This window comes from Bombus pyrosoma, linkage group LG13 (assembly GCF_014825855.1).
Source record: "Bombus pyrosoma isolate SC7728 linkage group LG13, ASM1482585v1, whole genome shotgun sequence".
NCBI lineage: Eukaryota > Metazoa > Arthropoda > Insecta > Hymenoptera > Apidae > Bombus > Bombus pyrosoma.
This window is the reverse complement of record NC_057782.1, coordinates 2,231,655-2,249,894: the sequence shown is the minus strand read 5'-3', so window position 1 is coordinate 2,249,894 and position 18,240 is coordinate 2,231,655. Positions and strand designations below refer to the sequence as shown.

At 33.1% G+C, this 18,240-nt stretch overlaps 2 protein-coding genes across 2 annotated transcripts; both read left to right on the top strand.

The window, feature by feature from the left end:
- Window positions 1-3,254: 3,254 nt before the first annotated feature.
- Window positions 3,255-3,644, top strand: LOC122574209. Its single transcript, XM_043741508.1, has one exon. The coding sequence runs from the start codon at window positions 3,255-3,257 to the stop codon at window positions 3,642-3,644; it is 390 nt and encodes a 129-aa protein (XP_043597443.1).
- A 12,629-nt stretch (window positions 3,645-16,273) lies between these two features.
- LOC122574363 lies at window positions 16,274-17,016 on the top strand. The gene is made up of 2 exons (XM_043741878.1): window positions 16,274-16,403; window positions 16,466-17,016. Exons 1-2 carry the CDS (start codon window positions 16,274-16,276, stop codon window positions 17,014-17,016), a joined length of 681 nt encoding a protein of 226 aa, XP_043597813.1.
- The last annotated feature ends 1,224 nt before the right edge of the window (window positions 17,017-18,240 follow it).

Genomic DNA, 18,240 nt, shown 5'->3' with positions numbered 1-18,240 from the left:
GTAAAGGGGAAGATAAGGCAGACTTCAAAAATACACTGGACAAATATAGCTTGATAGAAAAAGAGGCACCAACCAGGGAGAAAGGAATGGCGATAATGATGGAAAAATTGGAGAAAATGGAAAGAGGATTTGAGGCAATGATTGGGGAAATAAAAGATATATTCGAAAAGCAAGTGGAGGAGATGAAGAGGGAAATGAAAGAGAGAGAGTCAGAGAGAAAGAAGAGTGGGAAAGGGAAAAGAAAAAATTATTGGGCAGAATCAGAAGAATCGAGGAATATCAAGACAGGGCAGAGAGAGAGAGAGAGAGAGAGAGAGAGAGAGAAAAGAAGAAGAAACATGCTAATCAAAGTAGTGGATTGGAAAGAAGGAAGCAATGAAGAGACAGTAAAGGAGTTCATAAGCGAAAAAATGAGGATGGAGGCAGAAGTAGAAAGAGCACATATGATAAGGGGGAGAGATAAGAACACAATAATAGTGGCGACGATGAAATCGATGGAGGAAAAAATAAGGATAATGAAGGAGAAAAGCAAATTGGGAAAGAGTGTATACATAGACGACGACCTGAGTCTGGTAGCCAAAGAAAGAAGGGAAAAGGGCGAATATGTAAAGATAGGATACAAGAAAGTAAAAATAGAAAACAAATGGTACAGGTGGAACGAAAACGAAGAGAGGCTGGAGGAAGAAAGAAAGAGAGGGGAAAAAATGAAAAAGGGGGAAAGGGGGGACTACAAAGGGGATGAAAATGTGCTTCTGGAATGTAGCAGAGTTAATAAGTGAGGACAAGGAGGTATGGGAATATTTGAAGACATTCGATGTAATCGGACTCACGGAAACATGGATAGAGGAAGGCAATTGGGAAAAACTAAAATATAGTCTACCCAAAGAATTCGACTGGAAATGCAGGGCAGCAATGAGAGTAAGGAAAAAAGGAAGAGCAAAGGGGGGAATAATAACGGGTATAAATAAGGAACTAAGAGAAATAGAATACAAAGAAATAAATGATAATATAGTAGAAAGAAAAATAGTATACAATGATAAGACGTATAGGATAATGGTAGTTTATAATCAAGACACAAAAGGGACATGGAAAGAAATACAGGAAAGAGTAGACGGAGGAGAAGAGGAAGTGATGATCATCGGCGGAGACTAGAACGCAAGAACGGGCAAAGAGGAAGAACCGATAAACGAGGACCTAGGGAAAGAAAAAAACAGGCGATCAAAAGACAAGACAATAAACATGGAAGGAAGAATACTGCTAAAGTACCTGGAAGAGAGAGGCTGGACGATAATCAATGGTAAAGATAAAGAAGGAGAGGAGTGGACCTGTATTGGGGAGAGAGGAAACTCAGTAATAGATTATGTGATTGACAATTAGAAGGCGACAGAAGATATAATTAACACGAAAGTAGGAAAAAGAACAGAGTCGGACTACATGCCGTTAGAAATAGAAATAGGGGGGTCGGAATTACAAAAAAATGAGGAAAAGAAAGAAGGAGAGAAGGAGAAAAGGGAATGGACAAACGAAAGTGTGGAAAAATACTTGGAGTAATGTAAAGACTGGACCTGCAATGGAAGAACAGTAGAGGAAATGTGGACAGAAATCAAAAAGAAGATAAACGAAGCAATGCCAAAGAAGAAAGTGAAGATAAGGAAATGGGGCATGGAAGAGAATGTGTGGTACGACAAGGAGTGGAAAGAGAGGAAAGGAGAGATGAGAAGGAAGATGACAAGGTTCAAGAAAGGAAAATGCAATAGAGAAGCGCTCATAGAGGGAAAAAAGGCATTCAAACAATGGTGCAAACAAAGAAAGAAAATGTAATACATAAATAAATATAGAAGAAGAAGAGAGGGTATAGATGAAGAAATAAGCGAAGAAGAGTGGAAAAATCACTTTATGGAAATTTTAGAAGGAACAGAGCACAAAGAGGGCAAAAAAAAGGAGGAGCATCGAGCGGAAGAGAAAATAATGAAGGAGAGAGAAGATAATATAGAAAAGGAAGAGGTGACCTAGCAGACGGGTTAGAAAATGAGGTATGGAAGTATGCACCGAAGGAAGCGTTATAGGAGTTGTTAAGGAAAATATGTAATGGTGAGGGGATACCAGAATATTGAAAAAAAGGAGTAATATGTCCGATATACAAGAAGGGGGACAAGAGAGTAGCGATAAGTTACAGAGGAGTAACACTAATGAACACAGCATACAAGATCTACGCAGGGATACTGGACGAATGGCTGAAGGCAGAGATTGAAACCAAACTGGAAGAGAGTCAATTCGGATTCAGAAAAGGATGAGGAGTGATCGACGCGGTATTTGTGATAAACCATATCATAGACAAACAATTGAGTAGAGAAAAAGGGAAACTATATGCCTGCTTTGCGAACTTAAGAGCGGCGTTCAACAGGCTAAACAGAGAAAAATTGGAGGAGAAAATGAGAAAAATGGGGATTAGCGAAAAACTAAACCGAAGGATTAAAGAGTTATACGCAGAAACAAAGAATGTGGTGAGAATCAAGAACCACAACACAAAAGAATTTTGGACAGTGAGGGGAGTCAGACAAGGGTGCTCGTTGAGCCCGACATTATTCAACATCTACGTGGCAGGACTGGAAGAAGAACTAAGGAAAGGACAAGCCGGGAGCATAGTGGTAGGAGAAAGAAAGGTATGGTCACTGACATATGTACACGATATTGTGCTGATGGCGGATAGAGAAGAGGAACTAAAGGAAATGCTAAAAAGATTAAAAAAATTCTTAAAGGAAACCGAATTGGAACTGAGCACGGAAAAGACCAAGATAATATTTTTCGAAAAAAGAAGGAACAAAAGGAGACAAAGAAAATGGAAATGGGGAGAGCAAGAATTAGAAGAAGTGAACGAGATAAGATACCTAGGGTACATACTACAGAAAAACGGCAGTGATGAGAAACACATACAAGACAGGAGAAAGAGAGCAACAATAGCAATGAAGAAAACATGAAGCGTGGGAGAAAGAATATTCAAACAGGACTACAAGAGGAGAATGAAGATGTTTGGAGCACTGTTAGAGAGCGTGACGCTGTTTGGAGCAGAGGTATGGGGCTGGAATATGGAAAAAAACTGGATAGAATACAAAGAAGATATATTAAATGGATCTTAGGTTTAGATATGACAACAACAAATTATATATTGATAGAAGAATGCAAGCTAACAGAGATCAAAGAAAAAGCAAAAAGAAGAGAAAAGAGCAAGAAAGAGAAAGAAGGCACTATAAGAGATGAGAAATGGAGGGTCGCAGATGGAAGCAAGAGAAGAGCAAGAAAGGATAGCAGCAGACCAAATTATAGAAGAAAGAAGAAAGACAGAAGCAGAAGAGAGGGGGGAAAGGATAAGGGAATCCAAATATAACATACATTACAGAAAAATCGCCAAAGAAGAGTTACCAAAGTACTTAGAAGGGAGGATGAAGTGGAAAGACAGAAAAATATTAGCAAGATTCAAATGTGGAAACGAGACCAAAGCGAGGGAATACTGGAAAGAAGGGGGAGAAAAAAGATACAGACTATGTAAAAGGAAAGAAGGAGACCTGAGTCATGTAATAGAAGAATGTGAAATAACGGGAGGACCAAAGGACATAGAAAAAACACTAAATGAGGCTGGAGATTAACAGAACTAAAAGCAATAATAGAGAAGAGAAGGGCAGTACAAGACGGGGAGGAACGCAAGAAGGAAGCACAGCAAGCAGGCAAAAGCCCAAAAGTTGCAATAGTTTTTAGTTCTTAGTTTTTAGTTTCTAGAGATAGAATAATTAAGGGAGTGCAATATAATAGAGTGGATAAGAGGGGAGGTAGATATATAAGAAGCGAAATAGGTAAAAGAGATGTAAAACTGAAAGCTCGTCCAACGTGGGAAGGCACGGACTAAGCAACAATAAATAATAAATAAATAATAATAATACTTGAAAATGATTTATTTGTATTTCTCACAAAAATATTAATATAATATAAGATATCGTATATTGATATAGCAAAATGATATAATATAACACAGTATATAGTACATTTAATATATATTTAATACTATAGTACACTTAATAATATAGTAGTATAATAATAATTTAATAATTATAATAATTTTGGACATTTCCTAATCAATTTCCCAATTTTTTTAAGTTTTTATAAGTGCCCTCATGAATGTAGGTACATGTAGTGCGGTATCACGATTTATCCTTGAACATAGAATTGGAAAAATGTCTACTAAACGTGACAAATGGATTCCAATCAACCTGTAACTAACTGAGTTGCATTCGCCGAATGAACATTAAAGACAGAATATGAGACGCAAGAAACGCATATGGAGATTCCGAAGAAAATTGCCAGTAAACATAAAAAGTGAGTACATTGTATTACGCGATAAGTCAGAAAGAAAGCAATAAATTTCTCGCGAAGAAACTCCATATGAGACACCTACGAGTTTAAATCGAAATATTTTCTATACTATTAACTATACCAAAAAATGTTTCAAAGAAAAGTTGAATGGCTTCAAGGGAAGCATATTCTGATGTTATTAGTTTTTCCGTCGGCGCACGCATAAATGTCGTGTGAAGGTCGACTTTGCTTTTTTGAATTTTTTGAAAATCGTGTACCTTTAACACGTTTTGGGTCGCACGCTGCCGCATGCACGTGGTCGCGTTTCCCGCACAATATCAGGAAGTAAACACATTGTGGTTTCGCATGATTCTGCATACGTGTAGCCTCGATTCTGAAACTGCATCGGAAGGTACTTCATAAATGTGTAACGAATATTTTTTAGGAATATTATTGTTATGTACGATAACTAAAACAATTTATCAAAGAAGAAGGGTTTATCACCCTTAACGATGCTCGATACAACTGAAAACTTTATGAACAAGAAGGGTGAATTCACGTTTCATAAACAAAAGACGATGATTCATATTTCTTGTTGACACTTCATAACAAAAAGACGACGATTCACAACCGTTGACATTAACGTTTGGTAAACACAGGCGGACATTCACGTCTTCTGTTTAAAAAGTGATAATACGTTAATGATTAATCGACGCGGCTCGACGTCCTCTGTAAATAATTAATTAACTTACTTGTGTATGTCGGAAAACTGTTAGTTTGATAGATACTTTAACTTTTATTTCGTTCAGCTTATCGCGTGAAAGACTGGGAAAGGTGTAAGGCACTACCTGTGTATCTGTTTTAGCGTAAACGGACATTAATTTGGATTTGGTAACTTGTAATAGTATACAAAATTTAATCTAAATTTATCGTGTTTGGTACATAGTAGCAGATTGCTGATTTCACGATTCTCATTATCAATATTAAAGTCATTATTTTTAATACTAATTTATTGTTACAATAATTTAAGTTATTATTTACACAATTGTAAAATAAAAAAGATGGTATCCCGCTGGGGGTAGCTATCCACATGTTATTTAGCAATTAAACTAGAAAATTTTACCGAATGTCCAGCTGGACAAATTGTAAAATACAAATTAAATAATAGTAAAAAAAATTTATAGATCCTGAAACTATTCCACTGTATGTATGAATATTAAGAAAAATGAGACAAGTTGGATTGCTGCAGCGTTTGAATCGTTTTTAGCATAATCATCCTCGCTTTACAATTATTATAATTGTATGACAAAAAAATAAAAGAAGAAAAATGAAGAAAAGACAATTGTTGAGATTTTGAAACAATTTAATCCAAAACCTTCTTAAAGAAACAGAATTATTTTTTATCTTATTTAACTAATTAATTTTGAAGAGAAAAATTAAACATGTACTTTGATTTTCCGATTCTTTTGTTATATAATACATTTTATTGTTTTTGATTACTTGATTTATCGAATAATTAATAAAATGTAATTTCCTATGAATGGAATGTTGCAACAAACTAAGTATTAAACATTTGTTTTATTACGTTCCAATATAAGTTTCTAACTCAAGCACCTTTATATTTCACAGCACGTGTAGAGCTTAAAATATCTGAGACATAGATTAATAAGCCTGAATTCGTGTTTCTGACAGATAAGATTGAACGGGTGATTCTTCTCTTTCTTTATTCCTCCCTTGTTTTAGCGCATAGGTACATTTCTCTTTTATTCAAACTTGATCCAAGCTGTATTCATTGCAAGATTACGAAAGAAATTGTAATAAACATTCTTAATGTTAAAATTTTTTATTAATATTAAACAAAACATTTTTATTTCTATAAAATGGTATAGATAAATTTTATGTGAAAATTAGAAATTGAAACAACATATGTATAAATATTGTAAAAACACATACATATAAAATCCTTTTATTGTTGTATACATATAAAATCCTTTTTCATTTATATAAGTACCTGTTATTAAGACATTATTTACACAGAGTAAATAGTATTAAACTGAAGGAAATAAGGAAATAAGAAGGAAATATTTACACATTGTTATTGCCTAATTTTTGCTAACCATATTTGTGATTTACTATACTTTCATATATAACACATATCGTATTTATGTAGAGAAATTAAAATAGAGGAGAAAATCTTGATCTTATTTTCACTCACTTAAGAAATAATGGAAGCTAATAGAAAATATTTGTTTCATTCATGAACTAAAGACAAATTATTCAATGTTACATTAACCTAAATCACAAATTACATTTAACAATTATATTTTGAAATATGAATATTTACATTACGGTAGCTTGTATCCACTTCAACTTACCGTTACGATAAAAATAACGATGTAACAACCACGTGGAAAATAACGATAACCGAAACGCTATAAATAGTGTTACACTTCTCGATCGATTATAGCTAAATTTTTATAATGAATATTTCGATTAACTGGTTGCACGCGATATGCTTGTGCATGCTCTGAGAAGCTTTGAAGATTAAAGACCAAGAAAAGTATTGCTGATAATGAACAAGAGAGAATGATAACTCGAGTTCATACTCGAGTATATTTATAAAATATTAGATTGCGCGTTATACACGAAACAAAGAAATTATGTTTACTCAACCCAGTTTGCATGTTATGAAATTACATTGTTATAATAAACATTTTGTTTATTGGATAAACCGATGCGTATCGTATTCTATAAATATAATTTGCAATCGGTTCAGGTTTCGTTTTGGATACATGCATTATACAGAGTGATTCATAAAGGCAGGTTCCATACTTCCGGGGTTAAATTTACTGAATCCGTTTTTACTCTAATGAGGAAACAGAGCAAGAACTTTGAACATTTTCTTTAATCATCCACAATTCGAAAACTAAGGTATGTAAAACCTTCATATGTCATTTTTTATTTGTTTTAGCATGTAGGTACGATAAATTATCTATAACTTAGCTTCATGTATTGTTATGTAAATTTGTTGTATAAACAGAAATTTCAAGAATATACTGGGAATAAATTTTCATCATTTCTTACTTTCAGACATTCATGAACGCATTACATTTTATGAAATTAGGATATGATTTTGACGCAGGTAATTTTCTCACTTGAAACACTCTGCTGTAGTCATTTATGCGAAATTTATGAATTTTATGGAGAAATTACAGAACCTCGAATTATTACTCGAATTGCTATAATTCGAAAACCTTTGCATTATTCAATATACTAATAAATCAAAATATTTAATGAAATCATCTTTGGCACTAATGATATGTTTAGATCACTCTGCATGTTTTATAGCATTTTTTTACTATGATTGCAACAAATACCTTGTAATTTCGACAATGATTACAAAACGTATTTGCACACTACCGTTTTCATTTTAACACTTGCATATCTATTAATCAAGTCCGTGTGCACCAAATTTCGCATCATTTTGTAATACTTTCATACGAGTATAAAAATTTGACAATATGGAAACGAAGATACACATACACATTATACACTACCATACATCATATTTAAAAACTTGGTGCAATACAATCAAAGCATTGATATTTTTATACTTTTAACGCTATAATAGAAGACTTTTTGTCATAACTGGGATCCAATGTTCTGCTGAACTGAAGTTGAAACAAGGAATATAAATAGCTTTTTTTACACGAGGAGGAGAAAATGGCTTTATGCATATCCACTAGCCACACTACCAGGTTGTATGGGACTGAAAATGGCAATACTCATATGATGGATATTCGTCACTCCATGGTACAGCAAACGTAATACTTTGGGAATATAATAAATAGCTGGTACTACATAAAATCAATAGAAACTTTAAGAATGCAATCGACAACACATTTTAATCAGTCTAAAATCTTAACATTTATCAGGCTACATTTGACATTTAAAATCGCTTAACTCAGATATTTGTGGATGGATAATTTTCATCCACTTTCAATTGTGGCTCCTTTATTTGTACTAAATATCAATTATTGTTTTTTTTTCAATATCCACTAACTTAAGGCAGATTAAGATTAAGATTGCTTAAGACAGGATCAGAGGCGAAAATTATATTAAAGAGTCGTGTTTGAAATGTATCTTATTTATATATTTGCAATTGTTTGAAAGTATCCAGATACTCATGCACAATAGTATATATGTAAATAAAACCTTATAAAAGGACGCATCATTGGGAGATCAAGATATGTACTAATACCTTTTGTTGTTGCGGTAGTGTGTACGGTTTTTCAAATTCGTTTCAGATTTTATCAATATAATCACGCTAATCTTATCTCATAACGGTCTTAATGAAATTTCAAAAAGTTTCGTATAACACATGATGATATATTTATACAAATTTTCTACGCCTAGCACGTTGACTGCCACGCGTGTTTTCAAAGAAAGAAATGCGAGTCGCTCAAGCGGTGGTCTCAACAATGATCTCTCGTTTCGTTTGTTCGCAACATTAAAACCACTAAATAAATAAATAATAAATGCTCCATGGAAATAAGTTATTTTAGAACGTGTATTGAAAAAGGTTTCACAGAATGAATAAACGTATCAAGTAGTAATTTTATTTAACAATATAATATCATATTGTTCTTACGTTTATTGATCAGAAGGCATGAAATCCATAAATAATTAATTGTTTTGTAAGACATATTGAGTGGAAAGGGAAATTTGTCAAGAATAATATCTAAATAACTTTTCTTTATAATTTAAATTAACTGAGATACGTAGCAATTCTACGATAAAATATGTAGAATAATATATACACATAAATATCATATATGTATTCAGTAACGCCCTTACCTTCCTAACACGTTGACTGCCACGCGTGTTTTCAAAAAAATCTCCGTCAGGACACGCGTGCAGCAGTACCAAGCGTTCTCTGCTAGGTGCTCCTATCGATATTTTAGTAATGCGAGTCGCTCAAGCGGCAGTCTCAACAATGATCTCTCGTTTCGTTTGTTCGCAACATTAAAACCACTAGCTGTTGTTGAATATAACAAAGGAAAGTGTGGTATAGATTTTTCCGACCAAATGTTTTCTTATGCCACCGCAATTAGAAAAGGAATCAAATGGTACAGAAAACTTGGCATTCAACTCCTTCTGGAAATTTCTGTTGTAAATGCTTTGAAGGTTTACAAAATTGCAACAAGGAGGAATATAAATATTAGAATATTTAGACAATTATTAGTTGCAAAATTATTAGGGTTGTCTGAAAATACAAAAAATCCTTGTCTTCGACGGAGTCGGCATAATATCGCCGTTCGGAAAAATGATTCCGGAAGAAGCATTAGACGCGCATGCAAACTATGTTATGCAAATAAAGGACGTCGAATGGACCGAACAATGGCACAAAAGGATTTGAAGAAAACAACAACTTATTGACCAAATTGTCCCGACAAATCTGAGCTATGTATAGGATGCTTTAAATTTTTACAGTCTAAATAATTTTTTTAATAAATCATTTTCGTACTACTTTTATAACAAACCATTTTCGTATTACTTTTATAACAATTCAACAGTTTTATTATTATGGAATATCTTTTCAAATACCGACGACGATCCTTCGCAAGTAGTCAAATAAGCGACACCCGAATATGGGTTACGCGGCCTGACCAGAAACTTTGCTGACACCCGAATACGGGTGTCGTGGCAGCCAACGTGCTACAGTGCGGATACCCTCGTGGGCTACTGTTACATATAGTAAAATACCCCTATGACCCGATCACGTTGATTTTTAAAAGCCAATATGCAAGATATGAATGAATTTATAGTGAATTTGTCAAGCCTTGTAAAGCTATTTTGTTTTCCTATAAGCGTTATATTTTTAGATTCATTGACATCGAAATCATAAACTACTAACCTACATGTTTATTTCTCCTGCCTTGAGAATTCTACGCATGTTTACATAAACAATACGAATATTTTTGGAAGAAGGAAATAGCTAATGTTACAGCGACATCTATATTTAATGATAAACAACTTCACGTCACACTACATGGATTAAATAAATATATAAAATGAATCATGTATAACTATAATAAAAACAATCTGCAATCTGAAGAGACTATAAATACGTACAAATTACGTAAAATCAGTAACGTAAGAAAAATATGTTGGACCTCGAAATTAATATGAAATTGGGTGTTGAGTACCAAACAAATTGGTTAAATGAAGTTTTATATTTAACCAGTTGTTAATAGCCGTATCAGCTATTGTAATATGTTATTGGCGACTTAGTAATTATATTTTATTAAAATTTCTTCAGTCCTGTTTTATAGAGGAAGAATTAATATAAATAAGTGTATGAATGAAATTTATTTGTACTATTACAAGGAGGTTGTTACATTTTTATTTCTACTTTCCTTACACTTTATTTCTTACACTTATATGTATTCTCACATTGAGTTCTTAATTTCTATATTACATTGCTATGAAGAGAAATTAATATTAAATTATGATCTAGTAACAAAACATTTGTTTCAGATAAGATGAAGTGATGCACAATTTTTTTCGTATTACACGTATGACATAATGGACCTTCTTTTCAAGAAGCATGAGTGAGTTAATTTTGTGTGATTTATCTTGATTCTTGAAATTACCTGCACCTGCCTTGAAAGGGAATTAAATGTTAACTTGTTTTCATGAAAATTATATGTCATAATTAATAAACGTAGGACACTTATTGTTACAATAATCCTTTCAAATTGCTTTTTTTTTAAGTGGTAAATTTCATATCTAGTTATCCTACGTTGTTTATTTAAAACATAGATACTTACAATCATGATTAAATCAATCGTTTCAAATTTATCAAAAATTTACAAAATACATAGTATTCACACCATAAATCATAACTACACTTCTGTACCTATCGCGTACGTTTGCCTATTGTTTAAATTTATTGTATTGAAAACTCAAAACAATAGAAATAAAACAGAGATATATATACATATATATTTAAAAAAATGGACGCCGTTCAGTTTTATTCCGTTCTAAGCAAACAAAATCGTATATTTTTACCTTTCAAAAATTAGTATTTTTATAGTATGAATAAAGAAAATATTAACAAAAAATATATTTCTAATATTTATTGCAAATACAAACTTACAAAAATGAATAGTGGTTAAATGTACAATTAATGTCAATAAATACTGTGACTTATTAGTATAACGAATAATTGATTGTTTAAATGTTATAATGCTTTTTGCAATATTATTGCAACGCTATTGAAGTTTCAAAATATTTTGTATTACGGACGTACATAATAACGGTGGCTTGCGGTACAAATATTCTGTATCCAATGTAATGTTTTCGCGATACAAACAATTCTAAAAATTCAATGATACCTCATAATTAAATAAATACTTCTTGCATTATATTTATCTTTATCAATGCTATTATAAAATTAATTGCAAATTGTGCATTGATCCCTTTTAGGAACATAAAATGTCAAAGGTGGACGGTTCTCGAAAATATCTCTATACATATACATTAAATGCAGTAAACTGAAATATTATTTTTAATAAATTTATGAAATAGACATACATAAGTATAATTTTTATACGTCATAAAGAAGCCGTCAAGAACTATTTGCTGCATAGAAAAACTGAAATTTTACAAAAGCTGGATATACGATATTTGTGTCATAAACCATCGATATTACGTAATATATATTCATAGTTCAAGTGTACTTTCGCGAATCACTATAAGATTTCGATATTATTTATCCGTTTCACAAGCTTTATCTATGTAATGTTTCTAACGAATTATTTCCATCGTTTCATCAATGTCCTGCATTTCATGTGCCAACACAATCAAATACTCCTTTTGGAAAGCTACCACAGGTTGCAAACACCTATCTTACTACTACCATCTGTAAGGAAAATTGGCGATTTTTGGGCAAAAATTCACGAAAACAAGCCACTACCTTGGCCAAATATCTACATAAAATATCTCAAACCAAAGAATCAAATATACTCGCAAATAGCACAATTACGACGCTACTCGCGGAAACAACCCCAAAAGATTCATAAGACGTAAAAAGTACTACAGTAAAAAAAGTTAAGAAAATGATTGCAGACATTAAAATTAGAAACATCTCCGCTTGGACTTAATTAACGATAAAATTATTAAAGAACTTTCTTCGAAAGCAATCAGGATGCTTATAATATAACGAAATTTAATGCTATGCTTGGAATTAAATACTTCCCTACCTACTCTACGTTGCCCTATGCTATATACGCAACATAAGAAGATTGTACTGACCTATCTCATTACTTCCAATAATGTCAAACGTGCTTGAGAGGTGTGCATTTCATAAAAAGGTCTTTTTACGCACCAATTTGGCTTCTAGAGAAATCATTCTACGATCAAACAAGGTAGGTGATAGAAACAAGGTTACTGAAGCTGCAGAACAAAAACAATATTCCACAGCTATATTTCTCGACATCGAAAAAGCGTTTGATAAAGTATGACATGGAGACTTGCTATATAAAATAAAACTAAACCTTCTTATCGCCTTTTATCATGTAATAAAGTCTTATCTCAAGACCAGAACATTTTTGGTGAAAATACAAGGCAGTATCTCTGACATTCACAAAATCAGACCTGGCGTTCCCCAGGGTAGCGTCTTAGGCTCATTCTGTATACCTCCCTATACAAGTCGATAACTCCAGTGGTCCAGATAGTGCACTATTTACATTTTCAGACGACACAGCCATAATAACTACTCACGATAATTCCGTGGCAGCTTCTCATTTACTTCACAAACACATCAAAACGTTGAACTTTGGCTAAACCAACGGAGAATGATATTAATCCTGAACAAATGCAATTATATTACTTTCACGTTAAAGAAAGCCAGTATACTTCCCATTATGCTCAACCATACTACGTATCGTACTACAAACTAAAATAGTCATTTAGGTCCATATCTGAACTCCAAATTTACCTGGAAAAATCACATTCGCGAAAAGACAGGACAAACTCAGACTAAAAGGGAAAGTATGCACTGGTTTACTAGTAAACATTTCAAACTCGATTAAGCATTCCACACACGAAAACACACTGCTGCTATACAAATCAATTATAAAGCCTTCAATTTATAATTCTTAAAACAGTAGTCAGTGTTCCAAGGTATATTCGCAAAAACCTACATAATAAAATCGGTTTACGAAAAAATAAGGCGACTATGTAGTCATTACAAGAATCAGTGTGGAAAATCACCACAATACGATAACCAAAGAACTTCATGTATCTGATCAACCCAGGTGGTTATAGAAAAGACGCTCGATTGATCTTCTCCGATTACGCACTAAATCTTTACAAATTCCACAATGTTTAATTACAACAATGCGGTAACATAATTGATATTGACTTTTTTTAAATGGGATAACGTGTCCGTCTACGTGTTAAATGAACCTACGCCAATAAGCCAATTTACCGAATGAAACAAGTTATAAAACTTTTACGGGGAAAAAGGAAAGAAAAATATACCAACGTTGGTTTATTAAATTTTACGATTCTCATTTTTTTAATGGCTAACAATTCCGTAGAAATACTATCTCCATTTGTCAAGTGCACACAATAGATTGAAATTCTGAAAGCAGACCGGAATTTATCGCTGCGAAACGTAACTCGATCCACTAATTCCTGGAAACACAAACACGATCTCTTATATACCGTTTACGTAATTAAATTGCTTGAAAATCCGTTAACTCGTAAAGTACAAGAGAGTTTAGTTTAGCAAAATTATACGTAAACATTCGTTTCTTATAAATCGAGAATTAAACAGATTTATAAATTATAACATGAATTTTTGTTCGTAACAACACATATATATGTATGTATATCGAGTAAATGTGATCAAATTTTATAAAAATATAAAAATTTATTTACAGATAGTACTTCATATAACACGTTTTTATATACATTTATATATTTAATAAATATTATATGAATACATATGAGAATCATACGAGAAAATTACAAGATCACTTTTTGTTGATTTCCTAACTTCTTATGAAATAGTTGAAGAAGAGAATGATGTAATAGATAAAAAGATACATATATGTAAATCTTTTGAAAATATGTGATACAAATAGAAATTTTGGAACAATGCTTTTGTTTGTAACAGAAATAGTTATTAGAGTATACGTTCGGTTGCATTAGTTGAATATTTGGCGACGACAGACTAGAAAAATCAAAATATTCATAAGTTTTATATTTTTTTATAGAACATAAATAAATTCTCCTCGGACTTCCATCTGCCAAATAGGTATATGTTCTAGTAATGTTTTATGTATTTGTTTACTATTTTCTACTGGAGAATCTTTCCTCTTATGTTTATTTCATATAAGATCAATTTAAATTTTCCATGTTATTTACAAATATGTATATTGTTGCGTCGGAGCTATTCAATGCACGACGTGGTTTTTATACATTATTTATTTACAGACTTTAATATGGTACAATAATGAATCAACAACACGACCTATACGCTTTTAAAAATATACATTTTTGTATAGAACGAGACGGGCTTCTTGAAGTTCGGGGACCAATTCTCTTTTTAAATATTCACAATCGTTAGCGAAACGACCGCTTGATCGAACAATCGATCTATTTCGCTTCCAGAGACATCTTCAGTACGACTGAAGTTGTACGCAGCAACTTCGTACTGGTGCAACAGTATCATAGCATTTTATATCTCAAAATTTTATATCTCAAAAACTGTAATATCTTTAGTTAACTTATAGTACTATTGTGTTTGGTTATAAACTCTTTATCGGAGGTGAAATCTACCTGTGAAAATCTTCGTGTTGGTGTTTCTTTACCTGCAGCTTCGACATAACCATAACAAGGCCTACTCTATGTAAGTACATCATTCTTTAAGATCATGATATCTAAGGGAGCTGTGAAAATGATATTCTTGCTACTAAAATTGCTACTACCTACTTACTTAGGAAAATAGGAATGTTTTTAAAACCAGTGATATACGTTGCTACACCAGTGATACAGTAATACACTAGTACATATGTAATTAGGCAGATATGGAATCCCTTTCACACTTCATTCCTTTCATAGCGATGGAATCTTTTCATATCGCGATGCTTTCATATAGCGATTATTATACTCTCGACGTTTAACAATAACAGTTTATTAGCGTTTAATAAATTAACAGTCAACAGAATAACAATTAACGATTGTGATTAACAACAATTAACGATTAACAGCGAATGACGTTTAACAACGATTAACGATTTTGTTTCACACTGAGACGGGAGACGTTACGTACTTCGCAACCCGGAACGGAATGAATCTTTTGTTCGAGAACAAACAGATTCTTCCCTTAGCTGCCCATCGATATCTCCACTAGCACGCGTTTATTAGATGTGCCGTGGTGGTTGCTGCGTATGTGTTCTTCCGAGGATTCGGCGAAAGAAGCGTAGGGATATCGACGGTACATTGGGCACGTCGATGTTGCGCTTTGACGACATAGCGCTTTGTGTCGCGAAGCCAACGGAAAGTTCCGTGGCGGCGGGTGCCGCCACAATTTCATCCAAAGAATTTATACACAATTATTTTTTTCTAAGCTTCCTAATTTTTGAAATTTGTATCTAGTATACCTATCTCTACGAACCCCGTCAAATTGACGGCCTAGCTGATTTCCAATAATAAATATAAGAATTTTCTTTTTTTTTTATTGTTTGATTTGTACTTTACAATTTGTTCAGTTGGACATTTAGTAAATAATATAAGAATGAAAGAAAAAGTCTTTACTAAGATGCCTCCAATTCGTTATCTCAATCGGGCCTCGATAATGTAAACTAAAGCGGATTGTATGGCCTGAGTGTTTTCGTTTTCAACGAAATCGCTTATGACTATCGCCGAAGAAACCCCTAAAGCAAGAGACGATCTTCAGTATTATTTCTGCAGTGACAGTGTAAGAACGTTTTTCAAAGACAGTGTGCAAAAGCTTCAGTTATTGTGGACAGTCTCTACTTATTGTAAGTATTTACAATAGGGTAATTGAACTTGGGCTCAGTATTTTTTTATCTCCTTTTTCTAGCAATCATAAGTAAATCCAGGAGATATAATAAGATATTGAACAAAATTGTCAACATCAATGAAGATTGTTCTGAGGATATCTCCAAAGAAGATCAATATGAATTAGGCCAAAGCATAGCTGACAGTGAAAGTCCTGAATACATTGAAAATGGAGAGATAAAAGGATCTTGGGATAGTGAAGAGGAAAACTTCTTGAAAGTGTGTCGTAACAAGAGAAGGATACGTATTTTTTCTAATTCTGATTCCGAGGATGAAAGGACGAGCATTCCAAGCACATCCCAAAATGTAATGGGTGAAATTGAAATTGCAATTGACGGAACACAGTGGATAAAACTGAAAGCAGGCGGATTCAGGGGTAGGACGCCCGTTCGTATGATATTCAAGGATATCGCAGGGCCTACTGGCTATGCTAAGAGAAATATTATGTCGGTTTATGTAATTAGTGCTTTCGAATTGATAATTGACAGACACATAATGGAACACATAAAAGATTGCACTGAAACCGAGGCGCATCGAGTTTTGAAAAAAAGACTGGACAATCACAGTTGCTGAGTTTCGTAGTTTTCTAGGAATTCTATATGCCCGGGGCGCATATGAAGCGAGATCATTGAAAGCTTCTTATCTATGGTCGAAAAAATAGGGACCCGCTTTCTTCGCAAACACAATGCGCAGAGAAAAATTTACAGAAATTCTGAGATTCATACGCTTTGACAAAAAAGACCAACGATCCGAAAGATTACAAACAGATAAATTTGCGCTCATATCCGAAATATGGAACAGATTTATAAGTAATAGCCAGGCTTGTTATGAGCCATATGAGAATATCTCAATAGATGAACAATTATTTCCAACAAAAGCCCGATGCAGGTTTACGCAATATATGCCGAATAAGCCTCATAAATTTGGCATTAAGTTTTGGTTAGCAGTTGACGTCCAAACAAAATATATTTTGAATGGTTTCCCTTTTATGGGGAAAGATGAAACTCGATGCTCATAGTAATATTAAAATTAGCCGAACCATATCTACAACGATAAAAAACAAGTTTGGTTAGGACCATCGAACAAAAGAGAACTGCAAAAACCAGCGAAAGAAAAAAAGGACAAAGTCAAAACAAAGTTTGCTGTGGACGACGTTGACCAGATTTTCTTTTTTTTTTATTTAATACTTTGCATTCATAATTTGTCCAATTTGGACATTTGGTAGAATTTTTTAGCTGTTTGATTATCATGTGGGTGGCTACCCCCAGCGGGGTATCATCTTCGTGTTTGTTAGGTTATATCCTTTGTGAGATCTGCTGGGTGTTTGTTGACCAGATGGCACGCAAATATAGTGTGAAAGCAGGGAGTTTTCGATGGCCTCTTCAAGTTTTTTTCAATATTCTAGATTTGGCAGCGATAAACACGTGGATATTATATAAAGAGTGCACCGGATCGAAAATATTCAGAAAGGAGTTTATATTTTGTTTAGCCGAGGGATTAGCTGGAGAAAACAAGGAGAACATTTGCCAAAGATCAGACGCTTCATTTCTGTCACCTTCAACGACAGGAGTGCGAAAAAGTTGCCACATTTTTCTGCAAAAAAAATAGAAGCAATAATTGTTGTATATATTGCAAAAAGATAGTATGCAGAAAACGCACAAACAAAATTTAGTATATTTGCAAAAAATGTGCTCAATAAATATGATTACCCTATACCATTAATATTATTGTTATCATTTTCGTGATAATTTTTAGAAAATTTTTACTTATTAATAATTTATTTAAACGTGAAGCCTA